At 56.8% G+C, this 17209-nt stretch overlaps 7 protein-coding genes across 7 annotated transcripts; 3 read left to right on the top strand and 4 right to left on the bottom strand.

Moving 5' to 3' along the window:
- Window positions 1-192: 192 nt before the first annotated feature.
- On the top strand, window positions 193-1162 carry VDAG_03264 (methyltransferase; the record flags this gene model as incomplete). Its single annotated transcript, XM_009657129.1, has 2 exons — window positions 193-637; window positions 720-1162. The coding sequence occupies 2 exons, from the start codon at window positions 193-195 to the stop codon at window positions 1160-1162; spliced, it is 888 nt and encodes a 295-aa protein (XP_009655424.1).
- Window positions 1163-1252: 90 nt separating this feature from the next.
- On the bottom strand, window positions 1253-1878 carry VDAG_03265 (LSM domain-containing protein). The gene is made up of 3 exons (XM_009657130.1): window positions 1702-1878; window positions 1504-1617; window positions 1253-1434 (listed from the first exon to the last, which is right to left on the bottom strand). Exons 1-3 carry the CDS (start codon window positions 1817-1819, stop codon window positions 1412-1414), a joined length of 255 nt encoding a protein of 84 aa, XP_009655425.1. The 5' UTR covers window positions 1820-1878; the 3' UTR covers window positions 1253-1411.
- Window positions 1879-2340: 462 nt separating this feature from the next.
- VDAG_03266 (uncharacterized protein) lies at window positions 2341-3995 on the top strand (the record flags this gene model as incomplete). Its single annotated transcript, XM_009657131.1, has 2 exons — window positions 2341-2738; window positions 2813-3995. 2 exons carry the CDS (start codon window positions 2341-2343, stop codon window positions 3993-3995), a joined length of 1581 nt encoding a protein of 526 aa, XP_009655426.1.
- A 598-nt stretch (window positions 3996-4593) lies between these two features.
- Window positions 4594-5701, top strand: VDAG_03267 (uncharacterized protein). Its single transcript, XM_009657132.1, has 3 exons — window positions 4594-4928; window positions 5019-5217; window positions 5326-5701. The coding sequence occupies exons 1-3, from the start codon at window positions 4708-4710 to the stop codon at window positions 5662-5664; spliced, it is 759 nt and encodes a 252-aa protein (XP_009655427.1). The 5' UTR covers window positions 4594-4707; the 3' UTR covers window positions 5665-5701.
- Window positions 5702-5925: 224 nt separating this feature from the next.
- On the bottom strand, window positions 5926-11635 carry VDAG_03268 (ankyrin repeat protein; the record flags this gene model as incomplete). Its single annotated transcript, XM_009657133.1, has 6 exons — window positions 5926-7019; window positions 7066-7313; window positions 7367-8176; window positions 8226-9379; window positions 9431-10903; window positions 10958-11635. The coding sequence occupies 6 exons, from the start codon at window positions 11633-11635 to the stop codon at window positions 5926-5928; spliced, it is 5457 nt and encodes a 1818-aa protein (XP_009655428.1).
- Window positions 11636-12439: 804 nt separating this feature from the next.
- Window positions 12440-13883, bottom strand: VDAG_03269 (uncharacterized protein; the record flags this gene model as incomplete). Its single annotated transcript, XM_009657134.1, has 1 exon — window positions 12440-13883. The coding sequence occupies one exon, from the start codon at window positions 13881-13883 to the stop codon at window positions 12606-12608; it is 1278 nt and encodes a 425-aa protein (XP_009655429.1). The 3' UTR covers window positions 12440-12605.
- A 949-nt stretch (window positions 13884-14832) lies between these two features.
- VDAG_03270 (1-phosphatidylinositol phosphodiesterase) lies at window positions 14833-16976 on the bottom strand. Its single transcript, XM_009657135.1, has one exon. The coding sequence runs from the start codon at window positions 16842-16844 to the stop codon at window positions 15426-15428; it is 1419 nt and encodes a 472-aa protein (XP_009655430.1). The 5' UTR covers window positions 16845-16976; the 3' UTR covers window positions 14833-15425.
- Window positions 16977-17209: the final 233 nt, after the last annotated feature.

A 17209-nucleotide genomic window follows, 5' to 3' on the forward strand; every position in this document is an offset into this window, starting at 1 on the left:
GGCGATGACGTTGACCCCGCCCGGGCGGCTGATTGACCGCCAATCCAGGGTCAGGAATTGGCAATGATAAGCCTGCCTGGGTACGCTGTGATGCTTCGAGCCGTGCACCTGTGTTCTTGCAACTTTGAAGCCCTGACAAGCCGCTCAATCGGTATCCAACGAAACGATACGAATCGAAGAACACGCACAGTCATGACGCAGACCCTCCACCCCGGCGCGCAATCGGGCTTCGCCGACGCCTCGAGCTACGAGGCCCACCGGCCCTCCTACCCTACGGCGACGGTGACGGCGTTCCTCGAAAAGCTGGGCCTCGCGGGCCAGCGGGGCGCGCGCGTGCTCGACCTCGCCGCCGGCACGGGCAAGCTGACCGAGGTGCTCGCGGCGCGGGACGAGGGGTTCGAGATTGTGGGCGTCGAGCCGCACGCGGGGATGCGCGGCGAACTGGCGCGCAAGGGACTGGCCGGCGTCGAGGTCCGGGACGGGTTCGCCGAGGGGATCCCGCTCGGGGACGGGTGGGGGGACGGGTGCGTCGTCGCGCAGGCTTTCCACTGGTTCGCGAACGAGAAGGCGTTACGGGAGATTCACCGGGTGCTGAAGCCGCGGTCGTCGCTGGGGTTGATCTGGAACATTGAGGATTGTGAGTTCTGCTGCTGGCGAGAGCCGGAGGAGAGAGGAGGGCGCGGCCACGAATAAAGATTGCTGACGATGAGGGGCACCAGATAACAAGCCTGCGGCGTGGACGGCGTCGACGCAGTGGGAGCAGCGCCTCAACGAGCTCATCCACTCGCTCGACGGCGACGGACAGGCGCGGTTCCGGAACGATGCGTGGCGGGCGTGCTTTGACTCGCAGGCGGCGAACCCGCTCAAGACGGTGGCCGAGTATGGGTTGCCGGGGCTCGCGACGGCCGACGACGGCAAGGCGCCCTGGTTCTCGGTGCCGATCGGCGAGGACAGCGTGCCTTTCACGGTGTGGCTGACGGAGGAGGCGCTGTGGAAGAGGCTGTCGACGCTGAGCCAGGTGGCCGTACTCGACGGGGACGAGCTATCGCGATTTCGGGCGCGGCTGGCGGGGATGCTCAGGGAGGAGAGCGTCGAGAGGAATGACAAGGGCGAGGTGGCGCTGCATGGAAAGACATTTTTTGCATGGACTTCGCGGCTCTAGGTTAGACAGAACAGGAGAGAGAAGAGAGAGAGAAGAGAGAGAAGAGGGAGAAGAAGAAGCACACGGAAGACGGCATTCCGGACGTGAGGACTCGAACAATCGTGGGTATATTCATTGAACTCTTCTTGTGTAGGCCTGCACACCGGACTGCTGGTGACGTAGCGGTCATGGCAGACACAGACACAGGAAGAAGCCTGACTGGAGATCATAAAACCATCATAACCATGGATGAAAAAAAAAACAGCCCGTCTAGTCTGCGGAAATGTACATAACTGAGAGGGTAGACACACACAGACACACGTCAGTAGGAGCAGCACAGCAGAGGGCAAAGCGGGACATACCATTGTTGCCCCTCACAAAGGCGTCGCCGTACGACCTCCGCTTGGTGCCGTTGACATACTCCTCCGTCTTCTCGAGAGCGATGTTCATGTAGCCGTCGACAGACTGGAGCTCGCCTGGCGCGGTACGTGGGTTAGCGCCTCATGACCTCTGCTTGCACCGTTTCTCGTTCCTCGTTCCTCGTTCCTCGCAGGACGCACCCTTGTAGACGACGCCCGAGTTGAGCTTGACGGTGACGGCGTTGCCGATGATGTCGCTGAGGAAGCTTGAGGGGTCCTTGCCCTCGCCCTGGGGGGCACTGGGGTTTCCGTTTTCCATGTTGGCGGGGGTTGTTGGTGTATGGCGTGTGAGGTAAGGGATGTAGGGCGGGGTGAGATGAATGAGTGAGGCTCGTGATGAGAGGCAGATGTAGAGACGGGGGATGGCAAGGCTGTGAAAGCAGAAGGCAGAGGTTGGTCTGTGCATGGCAAGGTACCCAGTCCTGCCAGTACCTTTGATGTACCTTTTCCCTCACATGCACCACAGCTTCGTGGTGGGGCGGCTGTGGCTGTGATCGTGTCGACATTGGCGACTTGGGCGCGAACAAAAAGCACCTGGAGGCTTCACCTGCACCTCTTTTTTTCCAAAGGGCCGCCCTCGTCGCCCGGCATGCATCCATCTCGTCGAGATAGTCCCCTTTGCTTCGCATCGTCATACTCGCACCCGGCTGCACCGTCCAACTCGCCCCTGGCGATTCTTCTTCTTCCTTTCTCTCAGCCTACTGACACCCAACACGCAACAACGTCTTGACATTGTCTACCAGGTAGTCAGTCACCCACTACTTCCTTGCCATCATCATCATGGCCGAGTCCACTGCACCGAAAAGGTGGCTGCCTTTTAAGCCCACCGCCCTTCGTCAAAACTCCAACCCGAAGCCGGAGACCAAGGACAAGGTTGAGCATGGTGGCGACAATAACGACGATGACGACGAAGACGACGGGCTCAGCTTGTTCAAGCGCTCCAAAGAGTTCTTCCCCAAAGTCATGGCCGACGAGGCGCGCCGTCGCAAACGCAAGCACGCCCACCGCGACAAGGGCAAGGAGCTCGCGACGCCTGCTGCCGACGCCAACGACGACTCGGACGATCCTGGGCACGGCGCGCGACTCTCCAACGACAGCTACAAACATACGAGTCCCAGCCGGGCCAGCCGGTCGCGGCCTGTGAAGAGGGCAATCGACGACAGCGATGGCGATCTCGAGTACGTTTCCATGCCCTCCGCCGCTTCCTTGTTTCCTCCCCGTTTCCATATCGTCCATACTCACCTGGCCAAAGGGATCACATTGAAACGCCGCCTTCCAAGCGATCACGCACGAGCGACGAGTACATTGATCGCAATATCAAGACGACACGCTCACCGAGCCACGACCAGCCATCCACGCCATCACGGCACGCCACCAGATCCCTCGCACTGCGCACGCCGAAGAAGGAAGGCCCGATGCCCAAGGGCAAAAACGCCGTCGTATCCCTCGACGACAGCGGCGCGAGCGATGCTGACTTGTACGGCGCCACCCCCGTGCGCGACGTGCCAGGCACGCGCTCTTCCAACGGCGCTGCCATTGTCATTGACGACGATGACCCCTTTGCTGAAGGCGAACAAGTGAAAGCATCGGACGACGGCACCAGCAGCAAGAAGGACGAGGTCGAAGACGACGAAGAAGAAGAAGAAGAAGGCGACGACGACGTGGAAGAGTATATCCGCGCCGCCCGTGAGCGCCAGAAGAAGGCCGAGGCAGCCCAGGCCAACCCCGCCGAGGCCGACCAGACACGCATCACCATCCTCGTGACGTCGCCCATCCCCGGCGCCAAGCCGGTCAAGTACCTCTACACCCTCTGGAAGCCCCTCGGCAAGCTGCGCGAGGTCTGGAACAGCACCGAGGGCTACGACGTCGAACCGCCCGTCGACGCCGCCGTCACCTTCATCACCTGGCGCGGCCGCCGCCTGTACGACTCGACGACACTCAACAGCCTCCAGATTCGCGCTGCCGAGAACGGCACGCTGCGGTCCCCTGCCGTCCGCAACCCGCACGACGCCGACGGCTTCTCCGACGGCTGGACGAGGGTGCACATGGAGATGTGGACCGAGGCCCTCTGGGACGAGCACAAGCGCAAGGAGGACCGCAGACGCCTGCGCGACCTCGGCGAGCTGGACGACTACTCGGGCGACGACGACGACGACGACGACGGTGGCGGCGTCGCTGTCGGGGCGGACCCCGAAGCGAAGGAGACGAAGATCAAGATCATCCTCAAGGCGCGCACCGGCGAGCCCGTCAAGACGACGGCGCGACCGGCGAGCACCGTCGCCGAGCTCATAGAGGTGTACCGCAAGATGAGGGACGTGCCGGCGAGCACGGAGATTCAGCTTCTCTTTGACGGAGAGCCGCTGGACGGCGAGACGACGGTAGAAGACGCCGACATTGAGGACATGGACTCATGGGAGGTTCATCTCAGGGAGTGACTGCGTTCTCGGTGGCTTCATGTCGACATGGAGCGGGCTGATTGAATGTGGAGTTCATCGGGTGTTTTGTTGACTAGGGTTAGGATTAGGCCTAGGATTAGGATTAGGATTAGGCTTAGGATCAGGATTAGAGATACCCAGGAGTTCAACGTCAGCCGACAGCTTTTGCTGCCGCCGAATATACACGAATGAGACGACACCATGTCTTTCAATTGTTCGATCATAGCGTTGAAACTACACACCCTCGGGCGCAGTGCCTATCTCGCGAGGTCGAAACTCCGCAAGCCATCGTGCCATTCTCGCTTCAAAGTCCGCCGATGAAGTCTCCGACTTGGCGCAACGCCTCAAAACCATACAAAACTCCTTCGTCATGATGATGGATCTGCACGACAGTGCTCCGAGCCTGACTCCTCGAGATATGACTCATTCCGTCGATTCGTCTCTTTCGCGGCTGCCTTCGGCGAGACAGGCCGCTGAGATGTGACGCACGCACGATCGTCGCGTTGCCCGCTGCCTGAAGGATCAGTCCCCTGCGTTTAGCTGGCTGCCTGGTGGTATAACACCCACATGGCTGTCCCTTGCCAAAATGTCCCAATCCACGGTGTTTCACAGATATGCACAAAATCGTTCCCTTTCTGACAGACGATCTCTTACACTCACTGAGTATTTTGTTTTGGGAACCTGTACACCCAATAACAACCCCACCCCAAACATGAAGGTCCTCCTCACCGGCGCAACGGGCTCCGTCGGCGGCGCCGCCCTCCGGGCCTGCCTCGCCCACCCGGCCATCACGTCCATAATCGCCGTCCAGCGACGAGCCCTGCCAGCCGACCTCGCTTCGAACCCCAAAATCACAACCGTCATCCTCCAAGATTTCTCGTCCTGGCCCGACGAGGTGCTGCAGGCGCACAAGGACGCCGCGGCCATGATCTGGTGAGTCGCACAACAGCACGGCCCCCCTTTCCCTCTCCTTCTTCGTCGAGATTAGCTAGCAGTGCTCACCACCGAGTCGGCCATGCGCAGGGCAATGGGCACGTACGACACCAACAACGTGACGGTGAACCACGACTACCCCGTCGCCTTCCAGGAGGCCTTTGCCGAGGTGCTGAGGGAGGAGAGGCCCGCGGGGCCCAGGTTCCGCTTCGTCCTGCTGAGCGGCAAGTTTGTCCGCCAGGACCAGGAGCAGCATCTGTACTTCCTGGAGGAGGCGCGCAAGATCAAGGTATGCGTCCCCTCTTTTTTTTCTTTTTCTTCTTCTTTTTTTTGGGGGGCCTCCTCGAGAAACTTGTGACGGCAATCAGTCGCTGACGCGGCGTGTTCCCGCTTTCAGGGCAGGACGGAGACCAGGTCGTTGAACGTAGAGCGGAAGTACCCGGAGCAATGGCAGGCGCTGATCCTTCGGCCCGGCGGCATCATCACGCACGGCATGGTGGGAGGCGGTGTGATGGGTGCCTTGTTGAGCGTCAACTGGGTTGTAAAGATCGACGAGCTGGCGGCGTACATGGCCGAGGTTGCTGCGTCTGGCGAAGGCGAGGAGACGGTTGTTGAGAATGCACGCATCGTCGCCCGTGGAAAGGAATTACTCGAGGCATCTGCCGCCTCGGCCAAGCCTCAGGGGACGGACCATGCCGGCACCAGCTGGATGAAGGGATCAATGACCATTCAATGAAAGTACTCTGGAGCCAGCGCGAAAAATCACTCTTCTCTCATTCTATACTGTCTCTCATCAGATACTGAATCATTGAAATGGAAAGAAACAATCCCAAGTAACAGCCATGTAACTAGTTGCACATCATCTCTCTCCCCTCTCACAGCCTTCTTTCGGTACAATATGCAAAGTCTCAGTTGTTGTTCTTTCCATTCCGCGAGCGCCTCCATCGCCTCCTGCATTCCATACTCCTTCCTGTTCGATACCATATTGGCATGACCTCTAGCCATGCCGCTCGCCGCATCCGACGCAGACATCGGATGACTCCTGCTCCGCATTGTCCGGTTTCCAGGCCTGCCAGCCGTGGCTCGACTTTTGCGTCGAGGCAAAATCAAGACTCGTCTCGTCGTCTTCTTCTGCCTTTTCGTCGTCGTCGTCATCACCACGCGCTTGAATGCTGAAGTACCGCGATGCTTTGTACTCCTCGCCTAGACGTTTCGCTACATCATTGGCCTCGGAAAGCGACACGAGCCTGCGGGGGGCGGGATACCGCTCAAGATATTCAGCAAGGAGGTCCCATGTCTCTTCGTTCTTGTCCTTGCTTTGGGTCTTAATGTCGCGGCCGCGCTTCTCATTGACAAAGTTGTCAGCATTGCGCTGGGGAAGATGGCTTGGCCCATTCCAGTCATTAAAGTGCGATGGTAGAGAGCGTGGCTGATCGAAGCGCTTGCTGATGACGCGAGTATGGGCAACCTCAGCGGGGGTGCGGCCCACGGCATTCTCGCGGTAGAGCAGGCTTGGCCTGTAGGTCAAAAGGGCCTCGATAAGCACCATGCTGTTCTTATTGACTGCTGAGTGAAGAGGTGTGTCGCCGGCACCGTTGAGCATGGCGAGCTCAGCTCCCTCAGAGTAACCAAGGAGCAGGTCTAGAACTGCAGTCGCTTCTTCTTTGTTGGCGTACTTCGTCCACCTGGTGTGGTCGTAGTTATCCGGGAACTTGTTAACCCACGAGTGGAGGGGAGTTGTTCCCTCGTCCTGTAGGTTGCTTCTTTGCAGAAGAAGGTGAGCCCTGAGTTTGTCGTCCATGAGCTCCAACATATCCTTAAGGCTATGAGCCTTTGGAAGCCATTGCAGCGCTGCGTGGATAATGTTTTGACCTTGCTTGTTGCGCACAGATTGGTTCGCTCCAGCTTCGATGAGAGTCTTGGCAAAGTCAACGCGGCCAAGGTGAAAGGCGAGCCAGAGAGGAGTGTCGCCCGACGTTGTCTTGTACTCCAGAGAGCTTGGGCAGGCTTGAATCAAGTACTGGATGACCTTGTTGGTCTTCTCGTTAGAGGGGCCCATCACAGCACAGTGGAGGACAGTTTCGTCTGCGGCTTGTTAGCTGGAGACACTTATGAAGATTGCTGGGGAAGAACATACTCTGTATGCCGAGCCATTTACCAACAGCTCGGTCGAATCCACCAGGAGCGTTACTGAGATGCTTCAGTCTCGGATCCTCGCTTGCCGTCTTCGACTGGCCGAATTCCACGTAGCAACGGAGCGGGGCGTCGCTAAGGAACCACTCGACCGACTCGATACTGCCTCCGAGAGCAGCATGGAGTAGAGGCGGAGTCTTGAGCCCAGTCTGTCTCACGACGAGGTTACGACCCGCAGTAGCCCAATCCTTTCTGTAGAAGTTGTCAGTGTCAAGGCCGCCTTGTAACACACGGCTGGATCATACCTCTTCTTGCCGTACACTGAGAGGCCTTGATAGTACTTCGGCTTCTGTTTGAGCTCCACACCGCTCTTCTTGACGAGATGGTCGAGAGGCATTCCTGCGCCAAATCTCTTGATAATCTCGGCAAGGGCGCCTGTCTTTCCATTCGCAACAGCCCACACGAATGCGTCCTCAGGGAAGGAAAAAAAACTTCCGTTGTCTTCCTCGTCGGTGTCTCCTTCGAGCTTCTCACCCGAGTAGTGAGCAGCGAGATCCAGTAAGAATTTCAGGCCCGAATGGTCGTCATGCCTCATAACGTGGCTGAAGAGAGTCTCTAAGATGGTGTCTTCGGCCTTCTCTTCGTCCTCGTCCGCATCTTGAGTTGTGAAGCACATGACTCTACTGGTCAGGCTCTTGATGGGCTTGTCGTGCGAATCCACGTGCATCGACACCTGGCCAATGTTGTCGATGGTAAACTTCTTGTCTACTGCCAATGCCACGATCTTGGGGTGGCCAGGGATTCCCTGTGTCGCATTGTCTTCGTCAGAGTCCTCTTCTGAACCATCTTCATCCGAGTCATCATCGTCCGGGTTGCCAGTATCGAGTGTGTAACGCGACTTGTCCTTCTCAACAGGAGAGTACTGAGCTTTAATGATCTCTAGAATCTCCTTAGCCACACCACGATGTCCTCGCAAGAAGGCGAGTGAGAACGGAGTGCTGCCGTCGGCGGTGGCCACAGAAGCCTTCAGAGGAGGCTCGGCCTGATTCTCACCCCAGGCCTGGAGGGTGAGTGACTTGATCTTCTCAAGGTCGCCGTTCCAGGCAGCTTCGAGCCTAAAGAATGGTTAGTAAATTGAAACGGACCAGATGAAGACAAACATACAGTTCAACGTAGGCAAGCCTTCGAACTTCTGTGATATCACTAGCGCCAACAAAAGCGATCTGCCAATCGTAGACCGGCTGCTTGTCCTCCTTCTTCTTCTTCTTCTCGTCTCCAGTGTCGCTGTCGTATTGGTAGCGGTAGCGGCCTTGGCGTTCTTCTGGCTCAGGAACCTGGGGGTAGGCCTCATAGAACGTCTTGGCCCCCCTTTCGATCAACATCTGCTCCAATTTCTCGAGATCGGCAATGACCTCCTTGATGGCTGTCTCCTTGAGGTCGCGGCCCTTCTGTTTCTCTTCATGCTTCTTCAGGTCTTCCTCATAGGTCTTGGTCTCTTCCTTGAAGAACTTCTCACGAGACCTCACATTCTTTTTCGTAGCCAGGTACTCGTAAGAATTTTTGTTCAGGCTGTCGAGTCGCTCTTGCATGCCTTGATGCAACTGTGGCTTGCGTAGATTGTGACGCTCACCCTTGTACTTGCGTAGATTCTTGAGCTGAGCGTGCACAACATCCAGGACAGTCTCTCCCCGGTTGTACTTGCGCTGCCATTCATCGTGCATGACCGTCTGCCCGTGGCTGGTGGGTGTGTTGGGATCTGCGCCCATTTCCACCAGCTTCATGGCTACCTCCAAGTTGACGCAATATTTGACAGCCACGATGAGAGGCTGCTCCACAGATCTGGCAAATTTGTTCTGGTTCTGCTGGTAGTCTCCGAGCTGATCGGCTCCCTTCGACATCTTAGCTGCCTTGAGCCAGGTCGCAAAATCAATCGAGTGTTTCGCTCCAGCGTTGAGAAGCTTCAGGACGAGGTCGGTGTCTTCGTTCTGGATTGCAGAATGAAGCGGGCCGACAACTTTGCTCCTGTAGTATCCGTTGGCAGGGACAAGGTGGTTGATTGCGGACTTGGTTCCAGACTGGTCGTTGTCCCAGAGTGTGTCTATCAGAGTATGGCTGCCTTCAGCCACGTATCGATGGAATACGGTACAGCTTTCGATATCTGCTTGAGATGAAGTGGCGCCGAGCTTGAGAAGGAGTTTCGCCATGGATTTGGCCTTGTCCTCCGGCAATCGAAGTGCAAGAACCAGTGTCAAGAGAGCCGCCTCTGGCTGCTTTTCCTCATCCAGGAATTTGACTGGAAGAAGAGCATCGCTCCCATACTAGTGGACATGTTAGATTGACTCTGTGAGAAGGTTGAATGTGGCACTTACGTTGCATAGCGTTGTCACAACATCCTCATGGCCTTGAGCGATGGCCAGGTGAAGAGGGGAGCAAGGGATATCCCAAGCGAGAACGTCACTCTTGTAGAAGTCAGGCTCGTCGGGCGCACCGTTCAGGGCGGCATCATCCGTCTCCTGATCCTTTGCCTTCTGGACATCAACAAACGACCCAGTAGCCATCGTGCGAGCATCAATCTCGGTTCCCTCGCCGTCGATCAATTCTCCATCGGATTCAGAATCGGCATCCGACTCTGGGTCCGTTTCGCGATCAGCAACATTTGTAGCGTCTGAAGATTTCCCAGAGGCAGCTTCTTTGAGAGCCTTGCGTCGACGATCTTGCTTCTCCTCCTCCTCGGCTTCGTTAGTGATGCTCCTTTCCATGAGGATTCTCACCATCTCGACATTCCCACGCTCAGCCGCCAAATGCAGGGCCGTATTTCCGTCAGCCAGACGAGCGGTTAAGCGTGCGCCGTGATCAACAAGAGCGCGAGCAACATCGGGCGTAGAGTTCATGACAGCAAGATGCAGCGGTGATCGTCCAGTGTAATCACGCTGGTTCGGATCAGCGCCCTCCTGAGATAGCCAGTCCAGAACTTCATCGACGTTGCCATCGACGATGCTTTGGCAAAGACGAGCCGTGTTGCCGACGTACGCCATATCAGTCCAGTCATCCTGAGTCAGAGGGTTGAAGGAGCCGATCTGTTGCCGGCCAGGGTCGTCGATAAGGAAACTAACGGGGCCGGAAATGTAGATTTCTGCCTCTTTCTCGGCAATCTCGATCTCCTCAGGGGTCACCGCTTTCGGGCAAGTCCCACAGCAGTCTTCGATGACATCCTGAACACGTCCGAAGAAGGCGGGATGACGATGAAGATAGACTTGACGGTCCTTGTGTTGGTTCCACTCGGCATTCAAGAGAAGATCTTTGGTATAGCAGAGCTTCTCGATCTTCTTTGCGTTGAACCTCTCACCATATGGAACGCTGAAGGTGTGGTAATTAGAGACCTCGGTTTCGTCAACCCAATCGGCAATCTCGTCCTCATGTGCGTCCTTGATATTGCCCCAGACTCGGTGCTGGAAGTTGCGATTGATTGCGGGTCGACCACGCTCTTCACGGCGCTTGTCAAGGTAAGAGTCGCGAACGGAAGAGGTTGGCAGACGTTCAAGAACAAGCAGACGAGCAAGGCCTAGGGTTCTCTGAAAACTCCTTTCAAAGATGGTGGGATCCACGCGGCTTCGATCCAACTCAGGCCAATAAATCTCGAAATTGCGATGGCTGTACTTGGACAGACGATTCTCATATGACGGGCTTCGTCGGGTGAGGTCGATGTGGTTGATCTGGGTGATGAAGCTGCCCAAAGCGCGAGGCGTCACATAGACCTGCTTGCCATTGTACGCGCCACCGGCAGCATCAATGTCGAAGCCAGTGAGAATTTCGCCGATAGACTTGTACACGCGAAGAACAATCTACACGGGGTCAGGAAAATTACGCTGGGACGTCGTCAAGGGGAGTGGGCCAACCTGGACATGACGTGTCGGGTACTGAGAGGCAATCGTAATGGCGTACTTGGTCCGAACAACGGTGACTTCGGTCAAGATGGCATCACGGATAGCTTGCTCGATCTGCTTGATCTTTTCAATGGCCTCATCGTGGGTCAGGCCGTACAGGAACAGGTCAACGTCGGAAGCAGGACAGAACTTTTCGTGGTAGTACTCGCGCAGCTTGCGCTTGTTGGTGTTGAACTCGGGCGGTACGGGGAGCAGGGTATTGACAACAGAGGAGCCTGCGGCCACGACGTTGCTCCAGTCCATGTCGACCAGAGACGACTCCGAAAAGACGCTGAAGTTCTTGCGGAACTCTGCGATCGACTGAACCACAGCGGGAGATCCGTCTTCGCGGCGCTTGTCGTCAGGGAGTGACATGATATAGCGGCTCTTCTCCTCCTCTGACTCGGCAGAGAGGTTGCGAGCACGCGTCTTGATGTTCTTCGTGTTCTCATTAAACACGGGAAGGAGGTTCACATAGGGGTCATTGAGCAGGGTGCTGTTGCGATCTTGGGCAAAGACCGACCGTAGCTGAGCCTCATAGCGGCGATAGGGGTCCAAAATCTCGATCATGGACTTCTCGGGGTGGCCAGCAATGTAGTTGACCAGCTCCGAGTGAGGAGCCGGAAGCTCCTGGAGGTTTTGAGTTGCCATGCTGGTGATGGTGCAGTCGTTCAGCTTGTGGGAGAGGCTGGCAATCTCAAGGCAAGGAGGTTGCGGGGTCTGAAGTCAATGGAGGGGTATCAATCAGGTACGTCTTGACGTGTAATAAGGGGAAGGCACGAAGGAAGAAACTGGACTGGATGGTGTTGATGGCGAGAGATGTGATGGATTTACTACGAGAGGCATCATTGAAGGAGATGAGACAGTTGCTTTATATCTGGAATCGGCGGATGGCAGTAGCTCACCGATTGCTCTTGCCAAGCAGCCACCTGCCGAAAGTCACCCCAGGTCGTGCATGAAGCTGTCAACGGTGGCTCAACGAACTGACGCTGCATTTGGCGTAGATTAGCGGAGGCGTCGACAACGCGGGGCTACCAGTCGCGCTACAGGGGGTGTGCTGCCTAAACGCTGCAGGGTCCAGAGACGCGAAGTCACAGGATCAGGCGACTGCTGCCTTGTCGTGTCGTTCGAGCTGCATCAATTGAGCATCTTGGCCCGATATTTTTGGACGTTGCAGCCTACGAGCAGTCTCCATGCGCGTCTCGACGCGTCTCGACAGGTCGTCGGCGCTCCGTGGTGGCCGATGATCGTGGGTTGGGATGATCGTTGTTCAAGGTGTGGTGCTTTGTCCAGCCCAGGCAGAATCACGCCCTGGACCCCTGAGCTAGAGCCAGCCACCAGGCAGAATCCGTCTCCACTCATACTTCGTCTGCTCATCAGCTCGGATTCAACCGTCGGCCCTCTGTCAGTCACTCGGTTGTCGTGATCACTATCTCCAGCATTGCATCACTCTTGGAAAAGAAAACTAGCATTTCTCTGGCTAATAGCTCATCAATGAGCCCCTTGGTATCAATACAAAGAGCGTGGAGTCCATATTCCATATCCCCTCTCGCCTGTCCCCGATTCGAAAACCTATCCAGATCCATCAAAATCAATCGCATAGCATACATGAATTCACATCCTAGTACCGACCCTTGGCCCTGTCACATTCTTCCATAAAACGATAGATGCCTTCAAGACCGTCAAACTCTTGAGAACAGTGTGTTCCCGAACTCAAAGGAGGCGGCGACATGCTCTCATATCCCTCGGGATCTGAAAGCCATGGGTTCTCCGCCATCTCAGCGTCCACAAAGGCATCATCAAATGCCTCTGATAGACCCGATAGAGAGCGCAAAGTGCCGCCTGGAGACGTCATGGTCTTCTCTGATGCCTGGCTGTCGGGCGCGAAGGGGAACTTGAGCGCAACCTGGACGCCGCCGTTTGCGTCAAACTCTGGGTCTTGGTAGACAGCGCCACGCTGTAAACCAACGTCGTCGCAAAGTCGCTCTGCCGTCGCGGCATCCACGCCAGGGAACCGAACCCTGATAACGTTCGACTTCTCCAACGTCACAGGTAGATCCCCCAACATAGCCAGCCGTTTCAGATCGGCGAAAACTGCTGTCAGATCCTTTAGGGCGCGGCCAAAGTCCTCGGACAGGACATCGAGAAAACCGTCGCGGTTCAGCGTGACACCGTCCTCCGTGGCACCGGCGGGGAAGGGGAAGGCAGCAGCAAGCGGGCTCAGAGCCGTGACGGTGGGGCTCAGCTGGAAGTCCACAAAGGAGCCAGGCTCAAAGCGGGAGACCTTAGCCATCCTGCACCCAGCCTCGTGCTCGAGCGTCGAGACGGCCCTGTAGCGCTTGTCGCCGCGCTCGTTGAGGCCGTCGAACCGTGCCTTCTGTCCTGAGAGGAAGAAGGCGCGCATAGCGACGCCGACGTTCTGGACCACTTGCGCCGGAGCGGCCGGCGTGTGTGAGAAGTAGCGCGCGCCTCCACCGGTGCTGTAGCCGCCTTGCGTACGGCAGAGTGTGCCGCCGGTCAGGTTCGGGCGAAGTGTGCTGGCGAAAGGGGCGCGGCCGGTACCCTGAGGCACGCGGCGGGATGTATTCGATGTGGGGAATTTGGCCCGGTCGAAGCGGGGACCAGCGGATGCGGTGTTACCAGAGGACATCCATCGGCGGGCGGCATTTTGAACATGCTGGTAAGCTTTGGTCGATGACCACCGTGCCGAACGTCGCTGGCGGAGAAGGGCAGCTGGGTGGATGGGATGTCTTCCCGTAGAGACGGCGGATCGTATGGGAGTGGGTTGGAGCTTTGGTGCATTGGGAAACGTGTGCCGAATCGCCTTGGAGGCGTTTGCGGCGGCCGAACGGAGCAAGCGCATGGCTACTGGAGCCCATACACCCCCCGAGGCAGCCATGATGAAGTCTCAGGTCGGGATCGAGTCGGGATGCTCGACAGCTTGTGACAGCAGCCTGGGGAGGGAGGAGGAGCGGATGAGGAAGTGGCGGATGACCTCGGGTTGTTATATGACTGGCGATAAGATAATCATTCGCCACTTGTTGATCTTGACGCACCGCCACATCTCGCTGCCATTGCGGGGTCTCGGGCTAGTCCCAAGGAAGACTAGCGCCAACCAGAAAGACCTTGAAAACGCGAGGCCGAAAAAATTCCCAAGCTTCCGACTTCTTTCTTTGCCCATCACCAGCAAAATCGTCAAGGTCCAGCGACCTGTGACGTTTGCCCATTGCGCTGCCAGCGCGCATGCAATGGGTAATGATGTTTACTAGATCTGTCGATTCTACTTACATTCAGCTCGGTGTGACTGTATTTCTTCAAAAGGTTTGTCTCTGATTCGCGATTTTCTTTCCTTCCTTCCCACCCCCACGCTCTATATGATGAACACGACAGACACCACAGGGATTCCTCATGCAGAACAAACTATGTTGATTCCGGTGCAATAGTTTCAGCCTTGTCTGACCTATGAGCCAAAGCTTTTCTTCGCTGCAGGATTTTTTCTGTCTTGACCTCAGGCTAACTCACTATTCTTAGGTAAACATAATCAATCACTACTCTCTCTCACGCGCGCTCCCGTCGACTGCCACACAATATGAGGAATCTTTGAACGACAGGCGGACAAAATGATGCCTCGTCGGCCGTCCATTAGCAGCAGCGAGGACTTACAAACCTTGTGGTGGGCGGTCTGGCGGGGTTTCTTGTTGAAAACTCGTCAGCTGATTGTGATGCTGCTTCGCGCATTGATGCTGGTTTACATGTCGTACTGAGACGGAGGGCTGACATGGACAACCAGGTAAATTACATACTTTGGATCTCTTCGTTCTGTCGTTAGACAACGCTCTCTACAATGATGAAACGTCTTTTTATTGTATTCACACTGTTTGATCGACTTTGCTTCGGCGTCGTCGAGATGAACAAAGTTAACACTTGCTGATCTTTGAGGTATTTGACGTTGTTCCTCTCCAGCGTGACCATGTGCTGACAATCGACCTAGCTTTTTTGGACCTTTTTCGTACTGAATGTTCGCGATCGAGAGCCCTTGCTGACCGCAACGACTCAGGTATTCTTGCCGATACATCGCTGGAACTCGTAGCTGTGGTTTTCTTGTAGGTTTCCTCCACTTTGCTTCCTTTAACAACCAACCTCGCCCACTTGAGGATGACATCCTTTTATTATCTTTCTGAGTTCACCATGATTGATAAACTTCCTGTTCACCTTGGAGAACTGAATCATACTGGGCACAACACGTCATGTCATGATACTCTTCATCGAGATCGCAACTGACCATGTGCTCAACAGACAAGCAACAGCTCACGGACGGTGGCCAGAGCTTTTATGATGCCAAAATTCAATTCATATTTCCAAGAACCGCGCTGTTCCCATTTCCAATATTTCTCGTGAAACACGTAACCTTGCCGTGATGTACAGCGAGATATTCAACGCTCTACTTCTTCAGCTGCAACCTCGCGTTCCAGGCCACAATGCAGCGGATGAGATCCCAGTCGTCATGCGCGCCGACCCAGTCCGTGACGACAATGCCCGTAGCCGCCTCGCCGACCTTGAGCTTCTTGACGCCCTTGCCCTCGTCGCCGTGGCGCATGCAGAGGTACTCGACGACGGCCGGGTTGACCTTGGCAGCGATGCGCTCGGGCCAGCACGTGGCGTTGAAGAAGTTGCTGGCGCTCAGGAAATTGACAAACAGCGGCGACACGGCGTCCTTGTCGTAGCCTTCGGCGCCGGGGGCGCGGAACAGGGCCTCGGCGGCGCGCTCGAGCTGGGCGTGGCTGTAGCTGATCTTCTTCTCAATGTTGGTGCTCTGGTCGACCTCGTAAAAGTCCTGCACGCGCACGAAGCCGCCGCCGCCCGTCTTGCCGTCCTCGCAGTTGTCGGGCCAGTGGGCGGCGTCGATGCCGATGCCCTTGCCGTCGTTTTCCGACTTGTTGACGCTGTCGTCGCAGTGGAAGCGGCGCATGAGGACGATCTTGCCGCGGGCGTCGCCGAGGACGGGGATCTGCGGCTTCGTGTACCAGCGGTTGGAGTTCTTCTTGATGTAGCGGTCGCGCAGGTAGCGGGACATGTCGTGGTCCGAGCCCTTGCCGGTGCCCTCGCGCTTGATGGACATGATGAGCGTCTCGGAGGGGTTGCGCTCGAGGAAGGCGTAGACCTCGGTGAGTAGGTCGGCGAACCACTTGGTGCCGGTCAGAGAGATGGGGAAGACCGAGTGGACGAGGGCGAGGTTGTCGTTGTCGGGGGTGGCCGAGACGCGGATGTCGAAGAAGCGCACGCCGTTCTCGAGCTGCTCGGTGATGCCGACGGCCTGGCAGCGGACGGACGGGAGGGCCGTGTAGCAGGTGGGCGCATTATGGGTGCCGGGGATGGAGAGGAAGGGCAGAGGGTAGCTGTCCTTGAGCTCCTTCATCCAGGCGTGGAGGTTCGAGGATGACATGATGGCCAGGAACTGATGGCGCTCGATGTACACGGCCGTGAATTCGCGCTTGTCGTCCTTGGTCAGGCGCGTCATGACGACGGACCTGTCCGACTTGGAGGGTGTGTCGACCTCGTACCACTTGCCGTCGCACTCGAACAGCAGACGCACAACCTCCTTGTCCTCCTGCGGAGCTGGGAAGTCGGTGCCCTGGGCAGAAAAGGCATTGATCTTGATGTCGACATCCTTCTTCTCGCGCGCCTCACCTTCAGGGTGAATTTCAGTGGAATTGAAGCTTGTGGCGTTGAGGAGAGACGTAATATTGCCAATGGCGTTGCCGAGGGTGCTGCCCGTTGTGACCTGCTTGGCCCCAAAGCGCTCGACACGTTTGAGGGTCAAAGCCTGCACCGTCAGGTTGCGAATGGTGATGTTGGGCATCTTGAGTGCAGCGGTGATCCGTCAATGACACGACAGGTGGTGATGGTGGTAGCGGTGGCGGCGGTAAGGTGCTGGTGGAGGGGGAGGGGGAGGGGGTTGCACAGGTCAAGAAAAAGGAGGGGCAAGTCCACAGCTGAAGGATGAAGCTCCCTCAACTTTGTGAGGGGATTTCGGCGCAGGTTATCTGAGATCAGCAATTGGGTGGTTCACAAAATCCTCTCTGCGAAAGACCCTCTCTCCGCAGTCTTTTGGTTTCGCAGCTGGATCCTAGCAACCTCGGGCTTGGGGCGACGTCGGGCAGGCCGGGAGCAGTCAATCGATGACAGTGGAGGGGTCTGGGGACGGCAAGCTGATGAAGCTAAGGT

The sequence above is a fragment of the Verticillium dahliae genome, genomic scaffold, assembly GCF_000150675.1.
Source record: "Verticillium dahliae VdLs.17 supercont1.5 genomic scaffold, whole genome shotgun sequence".
Taxonomy (NCBI): domain Eukaryota; kingdom Fungi; phylum Ascomycota; class Sordariomycetes; order Glomerellales; family Plectosphaerellaceae; genus Verticillium; species Verticillium dahliae.